The sequence below is a fragment of the Notamacropus eugenii genome, chromosome 2 (assembly GCF_028372415.1).
Source record: "Notamacropus eugenii isolate mMacEug1 chromosome 2, mMacEug1.pri_v2, whole genome shotgun sequence".
Taxonomy (NCBI): Eukaryota; Metazoa; Chordata; class Mammalia; order Diprotodontia; family Macropodidae; genus Notamacropus; species Notamacropus eugenii.
Window position 1 is genome coordinate 328,550,427 of NC_092873.1, and position 23,961 is coordinate 328,574,387.

The following is a 23,961-nucleotide window of genomic DNA, read 5'->3' on the forward strand; positions in this document are numbered from 1 at the left end:
TGCAGTTCAGAAATGGATGTTCCGAAACACAGGGTTTATAAACAGAATTCATCACTTCAGTATCTTCCTGGAATATGAGTGCTGTCATGACACATCAGTGAGCCTGATTGCTTTATGAAAGTATATAATGGTGAGCTTACTGAAAGGTCAGGTGCAGCCAAGGTCTTCTGATATGAGACAATGTAACTGGATCAGCCAAGGCACCAAACTCACTCTTCATTTGCAAGACAGAAAGACGGTGGAATTTCAGAGAAACAATGCATAATACCAGTGCCAGTTTTCCAGTTTCCAACGGACCCTTTAAAATCCCCTTTAGGAAAGTTTGAGCATGATACTTTAAAAACAGCAATTATACGAAAAAAATCACTACCTCTATGTATACGATTAGAAACATTTTAGCAAAAGGGGTTAGACTATGCTAGGTGCTCTTGAGATCCATGGACCCCTAACGGTCCATTGATAGATGAGAGTGGCAGTGGTCTAAGAATCTAGATGGGAAAAAATTATATCTTTATTTTCACACTAACCTTTGATTTCCTATGTAATCCTATGCATTTAAATATATTGTTCTGAGAAGGGGTCCATAGGTTTGAACAGGCCCTCAAAGGGATGCACGACCTCAAAAAAGTCAAGAACCCCTGGACTAGTGTTCTCAACATTAACGATGACATAAGAAAATATTGCTGCATTCTCTGGTTAATACTAGAAAAGTCTGTTTCCTCTGTTAAGCCAGAACAATCAGGAAAACTAAAAAGGGAATTAACTCAGAAATTCGACTACATAAAATCTCTCTCTCACTGTCCGAGTCACATTTTCTTATATGTGAATGTAACCGGATGTGGGCAGACAGGAATTCCACAATGGTTATCTTCTTGAGCCCCTAGAGAACTCAGCCCCTCCCATTTCCTATGAAAGGGAGAAGAGGAGAACCCAGGTGAGAAAGAAAAGATACCAAGGGTAGAGGTTAAGGGTTACCTCAGCCAAAGCAACCATCCTTACCTAAAGGGAGCTGGCAAGGGAGAGAAGGCCACCATTCAGAACTGATGTAAACTAACTACAGTCAGGGGATATGTTGGAGCCAGCTGGAGCCAAAGGGTCAATTGTCAATTTTCAGCATGAGCATTTACACCTCAGCAGAGTCTACAAACAGTTTGTAGATTTAAGATTTGTTTTGTAGATTTAAGGAAGTGTTAATAAGGCAGATTAAACTTTGAAGCATTTCAAGTGGGGCCAGAGATCAGGTGGTTAAACTTTTACCCTCAGCAGCATGCCCCTGACTGTAGCCCTACTAGTGGCTGAGAGCAAAACTGGTGACTCTTTACTTTTCCCATCCCTCATTTTCCTCCTATTCTTAGGTTCACCCAAGAGATCGCTGAACTTTGTATCCTGAATCCTGGTTCCCTTAAGTTTGCTGTGCTTTCTTCTCCTTGTTTTTAGGCATTTTTCTCTTTAAAAATATGGCCATTCACTGTATTACTAATTTGAGTGTTCTTAGGGTAAATGCATCTGTGAGAGAGGCCATAAATGGTAAAGCATACAAGACAATAGATCAGGAAATTTTATATCGACAGACAAACATATAGAATGTGTACATAAAAACACACATATATCCAATCCAATAAATAGTTATTAAATGCCTACCCACTATAGGCCAGGTTCAGAACAAAGTGCAGAGGATATAATTTAAAAAAGAAAGGCAGTCTGTTGGCCCTAAAGAAGTTTACAATCTACTGAGGGGAGACAAGACAACAAAAGAAGGGTGGGGGAGACAGGAGGCGGAGCCCAGGAGGCACCTGGTAAAGGGTTATCTTGTTCCATTGAGTGGAAATCAGAACAGCAGGTAAAAGGTGGAGGGAGCAAAAAAGTGTAGTTTCTACCATCTATATAGGAAGTCATAGGGAGGAGTTTAGTATTCCACCCTCTAGCCCTTAAATCAAAAGGGAAAGGAGGCAGAGGCAAGGGGTGTCAGTTAAAGCTTGAGTTGCAGCATGGTGATAAGTTAAGTTTAGAGGTGACGAACAAAATGCCTGGTGGAGTTGAGACCTGACAGTCTGGTTTAGTCAACAAAGGGAGAGAAATTCTCTATTTATTGCTATTTAAGGTCTGTGACCATTTAAAAAAAATTGTAACAGCATTTCAATTCCTTTGTAATCCTATATATTTTACTTTATGCATTAAAAAATATTATTTTGAGGAGGGGCCCATAAACTTCACCAGGCGTACTCAAATGTAAGCAAGCCCTGGTCTAAATGCTGGAAAATTCCAGCTGGAGGATCAAGATGAACAAAAATTATTATATTGATTCATATGTTTATAGCTTCCCAAAAGTAGGGAATAATAAAAGAATCCTAACCCACATCTAGATGCAAATGAGTTAGTCAGCAATGCTGATGGGAAAAGATTTGTAAGAAGGCTTGAGTTAGCTTTTGAGAGGAAGTTGCCTCAGGCACCTTCCTTTTTTTGCCAAGGCAGATTTAAAAGGAAAGAATGAAGGAAATAAGCATTAATTAAGCACCTACTAATTGCTAGGCACAAAGCTAAGGGCTTTTCAAATATCTCATTAGATCGTTACAACAATCCAAGATGTTAGGTGCTTTTATCATCCCCATTTTACATTTAAGGAAACTGAGGCAGCTAGGTGGCAAAGTAGATCAGGTACCAGGTCCGGAATCAGGAAGACTCATCTTCCTGAGTTAAAATCTGGCCTCAGACACTTAAGAGTTGTGTAAATCATTTACCCCTGTTTGCCTCAGTTTCCTCATCTGTAAAATGATCTAGAGAAGGAAATGGCAAACCACTCTAGTATATTTGCCAAGAAAATCCCAAATGGGGTGACAAAGAGTCTAACATGACATACTACTGAAAAACAAGTGAACAACATGGAAACTGAGGCAGACAGAGGCAGATACTAGTGAAGTGTCTGAGGTCAAATGAGGACTCAAATTTTCTTGTAGCTTGGAGCTGAAAGCTTGGAGCTGAGAAGGAATATCCCACCCACACAAAGGTTGAGCACAACCGAAAAGGAATGACCGTTCTATTCACCAGTCAAAGCACCTTCCTCCCTACACAAATGTTGGGTTGCTGAATCTGTAGAAAACCATGGAAACACTTGCCTACCACAATGATTTCTCAGGCTATTAATGATTTCTCAGATGTTAAGTATCTGGCTCTAATCCAATGAACAGTATGAGCAAACTGCATAGTAAATAAGGAATTCTTGGAAGGTTAGCTGCCCACAGGCTACTTAGACATAGGCTGTCATCAAATAAATGTCTGGTCAGCCTTATTTCTCTGCATGATTCAGGCTTGGGGAAGGGGAGGTTGGATAAAACAATCCACTAATGACAATCAAAAGAACACAAGAGGAATTAAGAGATTATGGCTGTTCCTTACTCAGAAACATTGAGAATGCCAGAAGGTCATGATTCACCCAAATTTAAAAGGGAGAAAAGGTGAAAGGGAAGAAGAGTCATTTTATGAATTTTACCATGTTCGTGTGTTAGTCACCAATTTGGAGATAACATTTACTTCCTGCCTAGGTCAAAGAGGGTAGGGAAGAAAGGAACCTGAATTTAAGAATAGCCCTCTTTAGACAAGACTGCAGGAGAAAAGCGAATGACTCACATTAGTATTTGATGTCAAAATCTTAATGAGCTTTAGATTCAGTATTTGTAAGTCAATAAAGAGCATTTTTATAACAAAGACAACTCAGTCATATAAAGTTCTTACTTCCACTTATTCCCAATGGCCTTGGTCTTTTTGGATAAGTCTCTGAAAAAGAGGTTGCCCTTCTATTTGTCAAGGCCAGTCAACCCTTCTACTCCCCCATTCTCCCAATGATGAGTTCCTCCCAGAGCCTCCATTTTGGAGAACCCAGGCTGGCCAATTTTTATTCTTTTCCAGCCTCTACCACTGACTTTCTGGATTTCATTAACTCTATGTCCCAGACTATACTTCCCCCCCAACCCCTCCTCCCCTGTGCTCTTCAAGTCCCTTTTATGTATCATCCTCCCCCATCAAAAAGTAAACTCATTGAGGACAAGGGCTGACTTTCTTTGGGGCTTGTATTTATTATATTCCAGAATTTAGCACAGTGCATGCCACGCAGTAAGCGCTTACTAATGCTTCCTGTCTAGCCTTGCCTCTACATGTGTACTTCATTTCATAATTTCTCATGTTCTCCAGCACATTGCATGCTCAATCATTAGCCCCATTCCTTTCTCAAATCCTCAATCTCCTTCTATTGTTCCTCCCTTACTCCTTTTAAACAGACAACTTTGAAAGACTTAAAAACACCGATCAACAAAATAACCAACCACAGTTCCCCAAGAATCAGTGATGAATCTTGCTATTGCTCTCCAAACAGAGAAGTAAATAATAAATTTAGGGTGCAAAATGAGACATGAGACATACATTTCTTTGGATGTGGCAATGTGAGGAATTGTTTCTGCTTGACTACGCATATTTGTTACAAGGATTCCATGGGTACACACAAAGTAGAGGAAAGCTGAGATAGGAAGAAAAAGATAAATTCAAAATGCTGATCTCCCCATCTTTAAAAATCTTACATGCCCATAAGCTAACATCCTATATCTGTCTTCTCTTTCTCAGCCAAACTCCTTTTTGAAAAAATTGTTTAAAACAGTATAGAGTCAAACTCAGATAGAAACAAGAGACACTAAATCACATCTGGGTACCCCTGCAGGCCATATGTTGACTTAGAAAACTACAAATTAACATTATAGTATTTTTGATTATTTTGTTAAATATTTCACAATGACATTTTAATCCACTTCAGGACCTGAATTTTGTCTCATCCTGATAGTCTGTGTGTTTGACACCTATCTGGTATACTCTTACTTAAACATCCTCCCTCCTCACTCCTCAGCACTTTGCAATCTGGTTTCTGACCTTATCACTCACCTGAAACTATTCTCTCCAAAATTTTCAGTATTCTCTTAATTGTCACATCTAATGGTCTTTTCTTAATCTTGATCTTTATCAACCACTCTGCTGCATCTGACACTGTGGAACTCTCTTTCTTTCTAGATATTCTCTCTTCTCTGAATTTTCACAACATTATTGTCTCGATGTCTGCCTCCTATTTCAACAGCACTTCTCATCATCCATGTTAGAATCCCTCAACTGTAGCTGTTTCCCAAAGCTCTGTCCTGGACCTTCTCTTTCCCCTCTATCTTCTCTTACCTTCTCTTCTCCCTTTATCTTCTCTTGGTAATCCCAAAGGATCTAACATCTATACATGTCTATATCTGTGTCTATCTGTACATACACATATGCATATATTCCCACTTACACCCCAGTTTCTCCCTTGAACTCCCTTTAACAACAACAATTGCTTTTTGGACATTGCAAATTGTACATCCTAGAAGCATCTTAAACTCAACATGTCTGAAATCTTACTCATCTTTCCTCCTAAACCTTCCTTTCTTCCAAACTTCCCTATTTCTGTCAAAAGCACCACCATGCTTCTAGTATCTCAGGTTCATAATATCAATAGAGTTGATTCCTTACTGTCCCTAATCAATTCAATTCAGTAAACATTTATTAAGTACCTACTATGTGCCAGGCACAGGACTAAGAGGAGGATACAAACAAAAAGTAACAAAAAATAATCCTTGCCCTGAAGAAGCTTACAATCTAATGGGGAAGACAACATGTAACACATATATACAAAGCAATAAATACAGGATAAATGGGAAATAATTGAAAGAGGGATAGCACTGGAATTAGGAGAGGTCAGGAAAGGCTTTCTATAGTTGGGACTTAAAGGAAGACCATCAGTTGTCAAATCTTACCACTTCTACCTCCAACACATCTCTCACATCCAACCCCTTTTCTACTCATATATTTACCACCTTAGCTCAGGCTTTCTTTACCTCTTGCCTAGATTGTTCCAGCAGCCTCCAAATTGGTGTCCCTACTTGAGATCTCTAAACCACTCTGGTCCACCTTACACACTGCTATCAGAGTGAGTTTCTTAAGTAGAGATGTGATCATGTATTTCCCATACTCACTCAACTCTATTGACTTCCTAATACTTCTAGGCTAACATATAAAATCTTCTGTTGAGCTCTTAAAGCACTAAACAATCTGGCCCCCAACCCATATTTCTAGCTCTGCTGATTTAGCAAGGAGTGGAGACAGAGAAGGGTAGAAAGAGGGTGAAGCCACTGCAGGAGTGATAAGCCCAGGACAAAATTACAGAGTGGAGGTTTGGAGGTGCTCATATTCTATGCCTCTCTTCTCTTCCTATTTCCACCTAGACTTTTTTTTTCAATTAACAAGCATATACTTTCTCTCCCTCCCATTAAAAAAAGGAAGAAAAACTAAGAAAAGAAAATTCAAACTCTTTTAACAAATGTGCACAGCCAAAAATAAATTTCTGTGCTGGCCATGTGGAAAAATGTATGTCTCATTCTGTATCTTGGGTCTGTCACCTTCCTATCAAGACATAAATAATAACATGCTTCATCATTGGTCCTCTGGAATCATGGCTGGTCACTGAATGATCAGAGTTATTAAGACTTTCAAAGTTGTTTGACTTCACAATTTTTATTATATAAACTGTTCTGCTCATTTCACTTGGCATCTGTTCATAAAAGTCTTTCCAGGTTTCTTTGAAACCATCCTGTTCATGTTTTATGGCATGATAATATTCCATACAGTCATATACAATTTGTTCATTCATTTTTTTAATTGAGAGGCACCCCCTAAGTTTTCAGGTCTTTGTCATTTCGAAAAAGACCTGCTATAAATAATTTTGTAGATAGGGGTAGTTTCCTTTTGATCTCCTTAGGGTATATATGCCTATTAGCATTACCACTAGGTCACAAAGCATGCATTGTTTAATAAATTTTTAGGAAGGGTTCTAAATTGCTTGACAGAATGGACAGACCAATTCTTAACTCCACCAATAGTGCATTAAGTTGACTTATTTTCTGTACTGATTTTTAAAGGTCACCCAGGGGATATAACCTATCATAGTTCATCCTAAGGCACTGTACAATTTTTAATTCAACTAAGTGTCTTGTTCCCACCTCAAGAAAAGAGGAACCAATTGGTACGGCTGAATTTTTTGAATTAATTCAGTACCTCATTATCAGCCTTTTTCCTATGATTAGATCCTGGGTTTTCAAGGACCAACTCTCTTACACTACAAAACAGTAATCAGCAGAAACTATATGGTGCTAGGTTGCTTTTTTTTAAACTCCGTGGAAGAGACTAGATCACACAATATTCAGAAGCAATCAAACATGGTTGCATAGTGTTCAAAAATCTAAGAATTTTCTTCTAATCTTTAATCTCTTTTGCTGTTCAGTCATTTTTCAGGTTTTTCAATTGTGTCCAGCTCTTTGTGACCTCATTTGGGGTTTTCTTGGCCAAGATATTGGAGTGGTTTGCCATTTCCCTCTCTAGCTAATTTTACAGGTGAGGAAGCTGAGGCAAACAGGGTAAAGTGACTTGCCCAGGTTCACACAGCTAAGAAATAGCTGAGTCTGGATTTAAACTCAGGTATTCCTGACTCCAGGCCTGGCATTCTATCCACTGTACCATCTAGATGTCCCTCCTCCTGGCAAAGGTCAAATCCTCCCTTCTCCACCTCAGACTGCTTTTCTTCCTCCATTGAAGTCTCACTTCTGTTCCTTTAGGAACCACTCGTTTTCCCTAAAAACTTTGAAGTCTCTTCACCATCCCCTTCAGGAAAGACCACCATATACCTCCCCTCCTCTACAATTTTGCTGAATTGGAGAGCACAAACATTACATTAGATGAAATATATGTGTGTGTGTGTGTGTGTGTGTGCATACACACATATATATGTAGTTTTGAAGAGTTTTTTTTCAATCACTCTCCAAGGCAGGCTTTCAGCACATTGGATGAATCCTTTATGAAGGATTTATGTAAAGTCTAAGACAAGAATTATATAGGATGAGAAAGCAGAGAGTAACGATAATACATATCAGTAAAAAGGAATTCTCCCATTAATGAGATGATAGATGCCAAGCATCAATATAGGATGGCAGTGAGCCAAGTGAATCTAATTTGCAGAATTATTAAGTGAAGGGGAAAAAATTTACCCAGTGTGAGGGTAAGATATTTGGAGGTTGAGGAGATACTAACAGGCAGAATCCCTGCGTGGAAATATAACCCCAAGTTCAGCTCCTCAAAACTATTTCTATTGTTTGAGGTCTCTTCCCTTCTACTTTTGAATTCATAGATTTTCCAAAAGCTCCATTTTCCCCCCAACAGTAGCAGAGAGGTACAGAAAGAGGACTTTTAAGTTGAAGTCTTTTAGCAGATGATTTGGTAAAGTTTTGTAGAAATTTATGATGTGTTTACCAAGGATGAGGTATTGTGATAGTTACTGGAGATACAAAGATAGATAAGCCCTCTTCTTAAGGAGATTACAGTCTAATGTACAGGTGACAAATAACTACAATACAAGGAGAGCAAGATAAGAGAAATGAAAGGGTACAGGAAAAGTACCATGAGAAATCTGAAGAGGGAGGGATCACTTTTACTGGAGGAGAATCAGGAAAGACTTAAAATGGAGTTTGGGTTCACTATTGAAAGGAAAGGAAGAATTCAACAGAGAAAATGGGAAGGGGGCAGAGAGAGAGAGATCACTCCAGGCAATAGGAACTGTATAAACAAGATGAGATGAAAGAAAGACAAGAATTGGGGAAAGAGGGGAATTCTACTGGCTATAATGAAGAGTTTTTGAAGAGGAGTATAATACAAGACCTTGAATCCTACCTAAGATTGGAAGTTTCTACTTTATTTAGGAAATAAGAAAGAGGTACCAAAGACTTTTGAGTAAAAAGGCATGGGCATTAGGAAGATACATAGCAGTATGAAAAACAGATGGGAATTGGGGAGATTGGAAGCATAAAGACCACATAAAGGTCAGCCACAACAATCTAAGTGAAAGTAACAATTATATCTGACATCTATGGGGCATCCAAGCAGCACGGCCGATAGAGTGCTGGGCCTGGAGTAAGGAAGACTACTTTTTCTGAGTTCAAATCCAGCCTCAGACACTTCCAACTGTGGGACCTTAATCTGTGATCTTAGCAAGTCACTTACCCTGTTTGCCTCAGTTCCTCACTTATAAAATGATCTGGAGAAGGAAACAGTAAACCACTCTAGTATCTTTGTCAAGAAAATCCCAAATGGGGTCACAAGGAGTTTGACATAACTGAAAAGAATGAACAAGGCACTTTGCATACATGATCTCATTTGAGCCTCAATTACCCTATGAAATAGTCACTATAAACATTATTCTCATTTCACAGATTAGAAAACAGGATAAGTTCAGGCCCCCTCCCACTGATACTTCAGACATCTTAGAACTTTAAACGTGAGTTTTTTCTAAATAGAGTGGAAGGGGTAAGATATGAAAATGAGTTCAGTATTAGAAAAGTTGATTAGGAAGTATTGGTTAGACGCTCAAATAGAACAGCAAGCAGTGGAAAATATAGGACTGGAGCTCTGGGGAGATGTTAGTGGCAGAAATATAGATCAGAGACAGGTGATAATTGAAACAATTAGAAAAGATGGCTACTAAGGGTAACATACTCAGAAAGAAAAGGTTCCAGGATGGAACCTAGAAGATGGTTTATATTATGCAAAATAGTATAATAAATGAAGCTAAAAGTCACTTTTTTCAATCAACTGACACTTCCAATTTTCATATTTGCAGGCATCATCTTCCCAGACCACTCACAAAAATTACCCATTGACATTGCTGCATCATTCTAGTCTTCAACATCAATGTAGAGAAAGCTATTGGCAGGCTCTGATCTTAAGCAGGTTTTGTGTTTCTTGTGTGTGTGTGGGAAGTTTCTTTTTCCAAATTGGCTAAAGCTGTCAAATTGGAAAAAACAAGACTTGAGTGTGTAATGTTCATCATTTGTATATTGACAGCCTAGGCCTTTGGTTGGCTTTGCCCAAACCCCAGCCAACTTTCGAGTCAATTTCTTAAATCAGCTGGAGCACACATAAAACTTTCTCCAAAAACTGAAAACAAGGATAAGTCCAAATAGGTCAGATAAGGGCACCTGTGACCTCACTCAGGCACTGAAAGCAGTGAACCTGGATGTGCTTTTCCACTTAAGGAAAATGGCATTCACTCCCCAATGAAAAAGCCTTTAGAGCCTGTCACTAAGCACACTTTCTAAAACACACAAAGAGCCCCCACCACCAGATACACGTATACACATGCTGTCTGGGCAAGCATTACTAGGCTCAGAGCTTTTAATATGCTATGTTTTTCAAAGCTGCTTTAAAAGAACAGAAGTTTCTACAACTATGAGGAGAAATTCATTCTGAAATGGATATTCTCCTTTTTCTTTGCATTTAAGTGATACAAGCACAATCCAAAAATAAGTTTGTAAATTTATTCCTCAGAGGCCTAGGATCTCACAAAATGGCTTTGTAAGGAAAAATAGAAAAAAATAAGTAATTATTATCTAGCTTTAATTACTGTTTTAATTAAGAACAATTTGCTTTTTTTAAAGGATACAGTATCTAACATGACAGACATTCACAATCAAATCATGAGGGTAACTTGTATTGTTCTTCATATACAAAAGATGGCCCCAGTATTCCTCTGTTAATAAAGCACGCATCTCTAGTTATCTTTTCTGTTAAGATGGGCGTACTTCCACTGATTCATCAACAGTCTTGGCAAAGATCATGGAGCGATTTGCCATTTCCTTTTCCAACTCATTTCATAAAGGAGGAAGTGAGGAAAACAAGAGTTAAGTGACTTGTCCAAGGTCACATGTCTAATAAATATTTGGGTCTGGATTTGAACTCTGATCTTCCTGGCTCGTCCTCTATCCACTGCACCACCTAGCGGCCCCACTCCAGCAGAAATGATGAACCACTCCAGTATCTTTGCCAAGAAAACTCAAAAGGGCTTGCAAAGAGTGAGGCGTGACTGAAATGGCTGAACAAATAAGGTTTGCATACTGCTTTTACATATGTTATCTCATTTAATTCTCACAAAAACCCTGTGAGGTAGTGCTATTATTATCATTCTCATTTTACAGTTGAAAAAACTGAGGCAGATAACAGTTAAAGTGACTTGCCCAGGTTTACACAGGTGGTATCTCAGGCAGTATTCAAACTCAGGTCTTCCTGATTCCAAGTCAAGCACTTTATCTACTATGACATCTAGATCCTCAAGATTTAAAAGATCACCAGCTAGAACACCAATAATCATACTTAATAATAATATTTAAAAAACCAAAGAGAAACACCAGTAAACTCCTCCAGCTAGTCCATGACTGCATGAGAAGACATCAAGAAACCTGTAGATACTCAGGGGCTATACCAAGGGAATCCAAAGCAGATGCAAGCTCTAGTAAATGGAGACTGAAGCTATTGGAACAATGAGACTACGCATGTCACTAAGGTAAACTCACAAATCTGGATCCTAGTAGCCCTTTCTCTCTTGGTAGAGATCTTCCAAAGCTCCCTCTGGCTACAGCTCTCTCCCAGGGAAGATGCTTTGCTGGACTCCAAGGGTTGAGTCCATAGGCAGGCAGTGGTGCTCTCTACCATGAGGGGAGTAATGGTACCTGAAGCTTCATCCACTCTTGAGTGACTGTCCACAACTGTATCTGTCCTCAGGTATGTGGATGTACTATCTCCTACTAACCCAGCAGCTCTATTAGTATAGTCAATGAAGCAGGGATAGAGGGACGAAGAAGGGGAAAAGGAAGGAAATCCTCTCTTCCCATCCCTTTCCCACAGCTGGTTCAGGTGTAGAGGTCTCCCAAAACTGCCTCCAACTTTCAAAATGAAAGACTTTTACTGAATCAATAGCAATCTTTCAAATTGTCTTTAAAGGGCAAGACAATATTTTTAAAGGGTGGAATTTTGAAGGCTTGTGACTGATTGTCTTAACAAATCACACAACGTGTGGTATCACTCTCCTTCATCCAATGGTCAAGGTCCCATAAACCTCTCCAGTTGATTAAGACGTTATTGGATGATTGTAAGAAAATTTCTTAATACCTACTTTACATCTTGCGATCACATTCTGGATATTCTATGATTACATTAATCTGAGGTGGAAATTACAAATGGGAAAAAAAATCTTTGCAGCAAATTTCTCTAATAAAGGTCTGGTATACAAGATGTATATGTTCCTTGAGGGCAAGGACTATCTTTTGCCTCTTTTTGTATCCCCAGCACTTAGCACAGTGCCTGGCACATAACAGATGCTTAGTAAATGTTTATCAGTTGATTGATTGGTTGACTGATATTGATAAAAATATATAAGTACTAGAGCCATTGCCTAATCGACAAATGTTCAAAGATTTAACCAGAAAATATTCAAAAGAAGAAAAGAAAGCTAGCTTTAATGAAATTTAAAAGTTTCAAATAACAAGAACAATATAACAATAACAAATAACAAGAAAACTGAAAATTACTGTACCTGAGGTTCCACCCATCCTATACCCATCGGATTGTCAAAGATGACAAAAAAAGAAAAATGACAACTATTTGAGAGGCTGAGAAGACAAGTACACTAATGTGCTGTTGGTGAACTTATGATCTGGTACAACACTGTTCTGGAAAGTAATTTGGAACTATATTCAAAAGTGATCCCAAAAGACCATTAGTGGCAGGTTCTCCAAAGAAATCAAAGAAAGACTAAAAGGGCCCTGTGAACAAAAAGATTTATAGAAGTCTTCTCTATTGCAGCGGAGTACTGAAAATTAAGGAGCAGCCTATCAATTGGGGAATGGGTGAAAAAGTATGGCATATGAATATAATGGAATATTATTGACATAAGAAATGGCAAAAGGGACTGATTCCAAGAATCCTGGGAAGATTTGTATGTACTGATGATGAATGAAGTGAGAGAACCAGAATAATTTATATAAGGACTACAAAAAAGACTCAAGGGTTATGATGAATACAATGACCAATCAGGATTTCAAAACACTGGAAGCATGCTTCCTATCAGGACTAAAGGCACAAAAGGAGACATGCATATTCAGACATGGCCAATGCATCAATTTGTTTTGCTTGATTACACAGGCATACATACCTCCCAGATGTTGTGTTTTTGTTCCAGATCACCACAATTAAGTGAATACCACAACAAAATCAGTCACAGGAATTTCTTGGTTTCCCACTCCATATAAAAGTTATGTTTACAATATACTACAGACTATTAAGTATGTAATAGTATTATGTCTAAAAATACAGTACATATATACCTTAATGAAAAAGTGCTAACCATCATCTGAGCTTTCAGCAAGCATAATCTTTGTGCTGGTGGAAGGGCTTGCCTCTCAGCTAATAGCTGCTGATCCATCAGCCTGGGGAAGTGGTGGTAATTTCTCAAAACAAAAACAAACAATAAAGTTTGCCATGTAGATCTAATCTTCCTTTCACTTGAACACTTAGAGGCTATGGCAGGGTTATTAATTGGCCTAATTTGAATATTGTCTCTAGGAATAGGGAGGCTGAAGGAGACGGAGGGAGATGGAGGAAAGGGCAGTGGGTAGAGCTGTCAGCACCCACACAATATTTATCTATTAAATTCACCAAAGTATATGGGCGTGGTTCTTGGCACCCCAAGACAATGACAATAATAACACCAAAGATCTTTGATCACAGATCACCATAGCAGATATAATAATAATGATGATGAAGTCTGAAATATTATTGAGAATTACCAAGATGTGACAGAAACATATCAGCACAAAACTGCTTCAGGCAGAGTCACCACAAATCTTCAATTTGTAAAAAATGTATTGTCTTTGAAGTGCAATGAAATGATGTGTGCCTCTATTTATTTGTTACAAAGGAGGGTAGACCGAATGGGAGCAGGGTGATAATAGTGAAAATAATGTAAAAAAATTGAGAAAAGAACATCGGTGAAATGTTTTAAAAATACACTGAAGAGAGCAGAAGAAGATAAAGGCAAGCAAGGCAATTATGCTAAATTAAATTTATACTTGGAAAAAGAAGCTGCGTATAATACACTCAGTTTCACATATGATCTTCTTTTTCTGTTCTTTGCATATGGAAATGCTGATATTTGTAAATTCATAATAAAAAAAAGTTCTTAAAACTGTGTGCAGTAACATAATAGTCAATAAAGATTTATAAAGTACCTACTATGTATCAGGCACTGCCCTGAGGATACAAAGGAAAACAAAAAGACAGTCCTGCTCTCAAGGAACTCATAATCAATCTAATGGGACAGATGGTGCACAAACAACTCCGTAGAGAGAAGTTATATGAAGGAAAAACTGGAAATAATCAATAGAGGAAGAGCTATAGAATTAAGGGGGATGAGCAAGAATTCCTGTAGACTAGGATAGAATTTTAGAGGTCATATCCTCCTAATTAGAATATAAGCTTCCCTGCTTTTTCAATGAGGGTGGGTGGAGAGGGAGGAAGGGAGAGAATGTGGAACTCAAATGAATGTTTTAAAATGAATGTTAAAAATTGTTTTTGCACGCAACTGGGAAATATGTACAGGCAATGTTGTATATAAATATATCTGCCCTACAGAAGGGAGAGGATAATTGAAGGGGGAGTGTAATAGAAGGGAGAAGAGACTGGGGGAAGGGGTGGATGGGATGCACACTGTCCTGTCATGGGGGGTGGGGAGAGATGGACAGAAAATTTGTAATTCAAAATCTTGTGGAAGTGAGTGTAGTAAATTGAAAATAAATAAATAAATAAATGAATGTATATATGTTCCCAAAGGCAGGAACTGCCTAGTAAAATATTTGCCAAGCAAATAATAGATGCTTAACAAATATCTGTCAAATTAAATTACGTTTCTGTCCTTTATATTCAGGTAGCTAGGTGGCACAGTGATTGAGCACTGGATTGAGAATCAGGAACACTGATCTTCCTGAGTTCAAATGTGGCCTTAGATACTGAGTGAACTGTGCAAGTCCCTGGGCAAGTCCTTTAACCCTGTCTGCCTCAGTTCTTCATCTGTAAAATGAGCAAGAGAAGTAAATGACAAACCACTCCAGTATCTTTGCCAAAAAAACCCCAAATAGGGTCATGATTGACCAAACAACAACTTTATATTTTAATGGTATTACATTTTACAAGTGAAACGGAGTAGTAATACCAACACTAAACTAAAATAACTTTTTCTTTCATTTATCAACTTACGTTCAAATTTTATTAAAGGATGAATTTAACGGAAACAAGTGCACTTCAGCTTTCTGGGGCAGAATGTTTTGCAACTACTGTTATCTTTTTAATCTATATCTTCTCAGTAAATGCCTTTGCTAAGAGCTAATTGTATCTACTAGCTGATTGTTAATAGGAACCACACCAGTGGAGACCCATGAACTATACTTTAAAACTTTCCGTTTTGGAAGTATAGACCCACAGGGGGTACCACAAGAGCCTGAAATAGCAACTCACTATGACATAGCCCAACCCATAAGTGAAAATTCAAGCTTGGGAAGTTGCTTCTGGGAGAGTACTATACTGACACTAACTCTCCAGTTAGGTGGCCCAAGTGAATAAAGTGGAGCTACAGTCGAGAAGATCTGAGTTCAAAGGTGACATCAGAGACTTAAATAACTGTATAATCCTTGAACATCACTTGGCAGTTTCCTCATCCGTAAAATGTCTAGCCCAAGTTAGACTGTGTAAATTAAAGCTTTCATCTTTTCTGTTAGTACAACATTTCCCTAAAGGCTCCTGATACAGAAATTAAAGTTTACCAAGACTTAAAAAGAGAAATGTAGTTAAAAAAGATAAGGAGGCAAGAAAAGAAAAAGGATTTATTTATCTGAGGGGATTAAAATATTCTTGATTCTTTCAGGGAGACAGATGTAGCCAATCAGGGATAAAATAAAAACTTAGCAAGAAGACCTGGATTCCATTACCCACTTTGCCACTAATGCTGCCTGACTTTGGGCAAGTCACATATTCTTTGGGTCAGTTTTCATCTGAAAACTGGACCCAGATGATCTCTAAAATCTCTACCACCTCTAAAATGTTATAATATAAATCATCAAATCAAGTCATTGAGAGTTCTCCCTTTCTGACAAGTACCAGCTCCCTGAAGATAATCCCACACAAAGAACATAAGTATCTACATTCTTAATTTAGGGGTGAAAATGCTATCATGATTAATAACCAGAAGAGTGTTTCATTAAGATGGCTTCTTATTCAACCTAATTAGTTAAGATGTGACTTCTTATAATTCATCAACTTACATTGTCTTTAAAATATTGGAAATAAAAATACAACCTGGATTCCCTCTGCTTCCGTTTCTCTAGCGACCCAGGCTTCTTTCCTGGAAGTATTAAGCACTTACTATGAAAAAATGGGGTTGAAGAAATAGCAGACCACAAAATTAATTCTGTTAATCCAAAGGTCCGCTGATCTAGCAGAGGTCAGGACCTCTAAATTTTTCTTCCTTAAGAATCTTGCCTCTATTACATTCAATATCCATAGCTCACCAAAAAATAGTCTGGTTCTGAAAATACAGGCACCATTCCCAACTGTTGGCTAAATAAGAGTTTGAATTTCAGCATCACATTTTAGGGTAAATACATTTAGAACAATTTAAATCAAGAGCTGAAGGAGAAATCAGTTTGCATTCCAATGGGGTCTACAACACACCTGTGTAAATATCTTTCCTTTAGGAAAGCACATATCACATTTCTAAATATAGCTAGCATTTATATAGCACTTTAAGATTTGCAAAGACCTTTACAAATTAGTATCAGAGCTTCACAACAACCCTAAGAGATAAGTGCTGCTATTATGCCCATTTTACAGATGGGGTAACTGATGTAGGCAGATTAAGTAATGTGCCCAGGGTCACACAGGTAGTTTGGTGTCTGAGACTGGATTTGAACTCAAGTCTTTCTGGTTTTAGGTCCAGTACTTTATCTCCTTAGCTACCTACCTGACTTCACTACTTTAGGGAAGGAATGAACAAACAATTGGCACTAGGTATCAAAGACCTAAGTTCTAGTCCAGGCCCTGCAAGAGAAGAGTCAGGTGACCTTCCATAAACATCATCCCTCTGTAAGTACCAGCTCTCCTAAGTAAAATGAAGGATTGAACTGTATGTTCTGGACCTTCTTGCAGTTTGGAACATCTGAAATTTTAAATTACCCTTAAAACTCTGAAAGACAGAGAAGCAAGCTACTTTAAAACCTGACCTCTTACAAATAATGAATCATATTTTATTTAGGCCAAATTAATTATCCATCATTAAAGGAGGGGTTCCTTTCAGCTTGCTAATTAGTATGTAAAAGGCCTCCACCTATATAAAATAACTGCTCACATTCCCAAAATGGCCCTGGGCATTTATTTCATGTTAGCAAAAGGTGAAAGAATTTTTACTAAGCACTCTCGGCTTTCTCACTCTCTCACACACACAGAAACACACACACACACACACACACAACTATAGTAATTTTCTATACTTTTCATACTATTCCATGCAATATTAAAGATATCAAACCCTTCCCCTTGATTACACAGGTCCACCACAAACCAAATAATTAACTAGCTTTCTAGAAGTGGTATAACTTCGATCAACTCAATTAGTCATGGTGGGATAGTGTACAGAGACAGAAAGAAAATGCATCCTTTTTTCTCCCACTCCTCCCCCATCCAAACTCCAGGCTCCATTCATTAACTCAAGCAAGTCTTTACTAATCACTGACCTACTCACTGTTCCTTAAACAAGCTTTGTACTTACCTGCTTTCAAGGTTTTTTTTTATGAATTTCCCTCTTTCTGGAATGCCCTCTCTGCCCATCAAAATCCTCAGCTATTTTTCAAAGATTATATGCTACCCCTTCCCATAAAACTTCTTTGAGGACCCTAACCAAAGTCAACCCACCCTCTGAGGTTAACTATGACAAGATCATGAATATGATGTAAAATACTGTAGTTATTTGTGGACATCTAGACAAGAAATACCAGACCAGAAAAGGATCTTGGATATCATCCTAAATCCCACTTCCCTTGCTTGACAGATAAGGAAACTGAGGCCCAGAAAGATACTATGGCTTGCCAACAGTGACACAACTAATTAGTGATGGAGCTAGAGCTAGAAAGAGCGACTGGATTCCTAGCTGGCAGTCACTAGTCTTTCAGTAAACCACATCAGCCTCTCTCATCCAGGGCCCTACAAGGTGATTTATACCAGTAGATACACATTTAAATACAACCAATATTTGTTGAATTGAATGACTGAATGCATTCATGGAAATCCATTCACATTAAAAAAACCATTCAGATTGCTAGTTTAAACTTATGCTTGTCCCAAACTTTCTAAAGCTCCTAACAACTTATAATAGTGGTCTTATTTAAGTTTCCCTGGTTCCCATCCCCACATGCTAGCCAGTTATGAAATGATCAAAAGACAGGAGGAAAGAAAGAAAGGAAGAAACAGTCTGTTTGGATGATCCAGACACTCAGTGCATCTGCCCATCATTTTCTGAATAAAGACAGGCTTGGTTGTTTTTTGGTTGGAATGAGAACTTGAAAGAATGTCAGCCAGCACCTCCACTACCACAAGACTGCAGCAGGACCCAGGAGGGGAAGGTGCAAAAAGATACTGCAGACAGAAAGAAAAGTTGTGTACTGGGGGCGCCATCCTGTGGCCCAGTTGGACCCCCTGAAACCACCTGGAATTCCTACAGAATCAAAATCCTCAAGCCAGGAGCAATGAGGGGAGGGAAAGTTTCCCTTGCAACACTATTTCCAGGATTAGGGACTGGAGGCTACACACAATGATCTGTATTCCCCAATTTTTCCCAAGAGTTTTTGGAAAGGAAGGAAGAGGAGCAAAGGAGGGATGGGGGGGAGGGGAATGAAGGTGAGAAATCTTCCAAAGGTTTTCCTACTTCTTTGCTGAATGAGTGTAAGGAATGCCAGCCTCTCCTAATCACCAGGGCACAGAGAGAGAAGAGAAAGGGCTCCCCCACTGGGGCACGATCGGGAGCACCTGGAGGGTGTGAGGCGGCTCACATTTTAAAGAGGGAATGAAGACAGGAGGCTGACTTGTGCGCCCTAACAGTTCAGATTTCTAGGAGCCTGGAGCTGTGAACTTGAGTAGTGGTAGTATTTTGTATTTGTTTTGGGATGGATTTGGGAGGGGTTGGTTTTCGTTTTCGCTTTTTGTTTTGGTTTTCAATTAAAGATAAAGGGGGTGCCCGTCTACACTCGAGAGCCCGGGGGTGGGGGGAGTCTTTTCGATACAGTCCAAATGTATTCCTGCCCCCCTTCCCTTCCACCCAAGTCATCACCTACGTAAGACCTTTTTTGAGCAAGGAAGCGCCTCAGACCTTCCCTCCCGACACACCCTTACGGTGACAAGTGAAAACAGCAGAATTCCTTTCTCTTCTACTCCAAACTTGCCCCCCCTCCTTCTGGGGTGGTGTTTAAACAGGATTTCCTTACTGGCTTTTTTCTTCTTTCTATCTTTCATTTTTTGCAATGGTCACGGCCTTCCTGAGAGCGACCACGGAGGACAATGTGGAATACACTATATATGAAAGATTGAGGGAGCTGCAGGGTTGTAGGACAGGAGGAGAAAGGGGTGTGTGTAGATGAAATCGGGACCCCGGCGTACCCCCTTTCCCCCTCTCCCCAGGCAGCTGCACTCACCTCGTCCACGGTCAGAGGCATGCATATCCGGTACTCCTTCAAGAGCATATTCCCGCTGTCCCGGGGGTTGGTGCAGAGCAGCGAACCTCAGAAGGGACGGCCGGGAGGGCGAGTTCGAGTTCTATCTGCACCCTCTCCGAGGCGAGGCAGGCCCCCCGAAGCGGGCACTGGGGGGGGGCAGCCCCCCAGGCAGATCAGCTTTCTCAAACACGGGCGAGACCGAGTGCCAGCATACAGACACCCAAGCGCTGCCCGGAGCAGAAAACAACACCCCGAGCGTTCGGAGCTGCCGCCGCCGCCGCTATGCTGCTGCTTCTGCTTCCTTCCTCCTCACGCGGAGAGCAAGTCAAGGTTTGGGTTCGTGGGTTTCCCCCTCCCTTTTTCCCCCCAAGAGGTTCCCCCCCTCACCACGCGATGTGGCCAGAATCACAAAGGATGGGCGACCCGCTCGAAATAGCTCGGGATTAGCAGCCGGGGCTGGAAAAGGGGGCGATTGAGATCAAGACCTGCCCGACCCCGGGGGGGGGAGGGGGAAGGAAATACAAAATTTTCGAATCTAAATGAATGCACAAAGCTTCCCCCCACTTCCCCTCCAAAAACCAAATCCACCAATCCACCGCCTCCCGCCCCCCACCCCTTTTCCCCCAGTCTTCCGAAATGTTAATGTCACCAGGAGCCCATAGCAGCTGAAGAGAGAGGAGAGATGCTTACTTCACCAGACAAAGGCTGGATGTATTTTCCTCCTCGGGCGGTAAACAAGATTTCCAGTCCCCCTCCCTCCCACCCCAGGCAACTCCCGGTTTAGCTAGCGCTGGGGTAGAAAGGAGGAACAATCCCGGCTCAGCATTGCTTTGCTCCTAGGTTCCCCCAAGCTCGGTTTCTGGAGGAGGGGAGGGCGGGAAGGAGCTGCCTTTTTTTTTTCCACGCCTCCCCCTCCCCCTTCTCCCTTCCTGGGGCTCGGTGCGTGCCTGGGAGTTTGTATCCACCTGGACTTGGGCTGGAGAGTCCCCGCTGCAGCCTGCAGTACGCTCCTGCCCAGGCTAAGTGGGAGAGCGAGCGTGTGTCTGACATCAGCAGCACGGGGAGGATAGCCCCATCCGGCCAAAGGGGTTATGTATGGTACAGCAAAGAATGGGGAGGATTAAAACCAAACAGCTTGTCACTCGGAGGCTGCTGCCAGCGACCTGAAGCAGAGCTGCCCCGGAGCCGAAGAGCTCGGATTGGGGGGGGGGGGCTGAGAGACTATATTAGTCTGGAGTTTTTCCTGGCCCTTTACCCGTTGGATCACATTGCAGGGCCCAAGGGGAATGTTTCCGAAAACTCCGATTTTTTGGTAGATTTACTTTGGGAAAGCTTCTGGAGGATCTAATATCCTTAGGTAGAATTCTCATCTCTTCCCAGTTCCCAGAACTAGCATTTTCACTGCTCCAGCTAGGAATGTGATGTGCTAAACTAATCCATTCCATGAGGTGGTGACAAATTAAGGGAAGGAAAAAGACTAGCATAGAGTAGTAGATCCCGGAAAGAGAAGGCTAGAGATGAAAATTGGATCCAAATTAACGGAGGGTATTGAATGCCTGGCTAAAGAGCTTGGGCTTCATTTGCAGTGGCATTTATATAACAATTTAAAGTTTGAAACAATACTTTACCTACCTCATCCCCTTTGAAACAGCTGAGATGTGGAAATAGTATGATTTCAGCCCTGCTTTAGCAAGGCGATTCTCACCATAGTAAGGAAAATGTATTTGGAAGGAGAAAAAAGTGGAATAAGTAACTTGCGAAATGAAGATGAATTAAATTGTGTTGCAAGCACTTTTTCACTTATCGTAGATTTAGAATGAAAAGGTAGGTCCTTGAATCCATTTACAGATGAGGAAACTGAGGTTGAGAGATTAAATGACTTGACTACAGTCACAAAACTATTCATGCCAGTCAGGATTTGAATGGATGCCTTTCTGACTCCAAGCTCTGCTGCGCCACCTACCTGCCTCTTCTTGGTAACAACTGGAAATAAAGTAAAAACTCAATGGAAAAACGCTAAACACATTGTGGTACCTGAATGCAATGGAATATTATGCACACAGAGGAACGACGAATATGAAAAGTAAAGGGAAGGCTGAGAAGATATAAACGGATGTAAAGTGAAGCAAACAGAATCAGGAAACAATATATACAACGATTACAGCCATGTACGCTAGAAAAATAACAAAAATCAAAAGTGTCATTGTAACAGGCTATACAGTTCGCCCCAAAGAAGAAATATCAGGATGTAGTTTTCTTTGCAGAAAGGGTGAATTATGAATGTGGAACACTGCATATACTGACAGATTTGATTGATGTGTTGGATAACTTTCAAGGAATGCTATTCTGCCTCTCCCTTTTTGTTTGTTCGTAGGGATGGCTCTCCAGGTGGAAGGAGGGAGAGATACAATTGGGGAAAAAGTGATACATAAATAAAACTTAAAAATGATAAATTGTATTGTAGATCCTGAGATATAACTTTTAGGAGGGAGGGAGAGACCCATACCTATTCTTCCTCACTTTGGCAATCAGATTACAGGCTTTGCAGAACAACCAAAATAGGTTTTCATGTCAGCATTTTAAGTTCAAAAAGTCACAGTGAAATGTCAATGAAAATGCCTGGAGTGTTGGTATTTCATCCATATTAAATAGATCCCTTATTTTAACCACAAGAGGCACATTCTTCAGTTACTCAGGAAGCAGCATGTAGCTGCTGAAATCTGTTTTTCATTTGTCTGGTATTTGAAAGCTTGTTTTTTTCTGAAAAGTTACTGGATGGATTGACTGAGTTTTCCACTGACATCCCCCATGTAGAATGAAACACTAAATATGAATTTTAATTAGAAAGGTATTAAGTCACTTAAAATACTGCAAACATCCCAACTGTGTAGGCATGACTTCTACATGAACAGACATGATTTCTACATTTAATCAGGATCGATGAATAATTAACTGTAAGGAGCCAAGAGGTTATTTCTTAGCATCTTTTGTCCCTTTTCTATCAGTGTCATGATTGATGTAAAAATAAAAGAAGGCTGTGCCAGGGATGAGCATCACTTTATATTTTTCTTTTGTTTCATGAGTTCCCATGGCCAGAGATGTCATCACCAGGAAGCCATCCTGTCCTTGGAGCCTTTCATCCTGAGCTTGGGTGGTTCTCAGAAGTAGACCCCAAATTTCTCCCAGAAACAAAGGTGCATTTTTTAATACAAATGTTCTTTTGGTGGTTCAAATCATAGAAATCATAGTCCTCAGGTAATTGGAACAGATATATATTACATAGAAGAAAATAGAGAAATACATGGTGGATATAAGCAGGTTGCAACATATTACAAATTAAAAACTTCAAAGAAAAATTGGAGTAAAGGATGCCATCAATGAAATGTACTGTGAAAAGAGGAACACTTTTTTTTTGTTAAATATAAGTCAGACTGGTCTTTTAAGAGGGTCAAAGAGACTGTTTTGTTCTTTGCTGCTGAGGTATACACAGTGCAGCCCCAGGTTGGGGGTTGGAGGGTGGGAATAATATAGAAGCTTCACCTTGCTTGTTGTTTCACTCTAGCGACTTCTTTTCTGGCCATGCTGATCCTTTAAGGAGAGCAGAGGGTTTTAACCTTATATTCTTTCTAATTGATTCTTTTAACCTCTTATTTACTACAGTGATTATTAATTTAATTGCAATTTTTATGTTGTGCTAATGCTTACTGCATTTTTCTAAACCTCCTACAAGCTTTAGGCCTGATCGATAAGGAAGGTTTGCTGGTCATGTGTTGAGAGCAAAAGTTAGCAGTTGGACAAGTGAAAAGTTCCAACTGATTTACTCAGAGTATCAGAAGAAAGTAAAGAAAGCCCCTATCACGCTGTGTCAACCACCTTCAGCACTACCATCACCATCACCTCCACGTCAAATTTATGGAAGTTAATGGACAAGAGTTCCAAGGATACTTAGGCATGGCTGATTTATGATCTGTTCTGTTGGTGAGCGCATCTAAATCAACAAGACCTCAAAGTCATCTGAATATTGTGATATTAATTCTCTTATGTATTATAACGGGCTTATAATATAGATTCTACATATGATTAACAAGAATTTATTGTTTTGTTTATGTGATCCAGAGCCTGCTAGAAGAATATAGCACCTGTTATCCAGCAAAAATATCTATGGTTCTTTATATTTTTCATTTTAGCAAAAACTTTATTTTTTAGGTAAATATCCCCCAGTTTTGGATAAGAAATATGCACAGCAACTAAATTAAAGCTAAGTCACATTATT

At 39.7% G+C, this 23,961-nt stretch overlaps 1 protein-coding gene across 6 annotated transcripts in view; it reads right to left on the reverse strand.

Annotated features, from left to right (window-relative positions):
- PITPNC1 (phosphatidylinositol transfer protein cytoplasmic 1) overlaps positions 1–19,806 on the reverse strand; it is a 378,124-nt gene extending 358,318 nt beyond the window's left edge. For 5 of the 6 annotated variants that reach the window (XM_072645459.1, XM_072645460.1, XM_072645455.1 and 2 more), the window contains exon 1: positions 19,668–19,806. Coding sequence is in view for 1 of the 6 variants with exons in the window: in XM_072645462.1 (XP_072501563.1) it covers positions 19,668–19,715 (48 nt within the window). In the remaining 5 variants the exon portion in view is untranslated. Of the gene's footprint in view, positions 1–999; positions 3,959–19,667 lie in introns of those variants that run through there. The other variant, XM_072645456.1, reaches the window with a different exon arrangement.
- Positions 19,807–23,961: the final 4,155 nt, after the last annotated feature.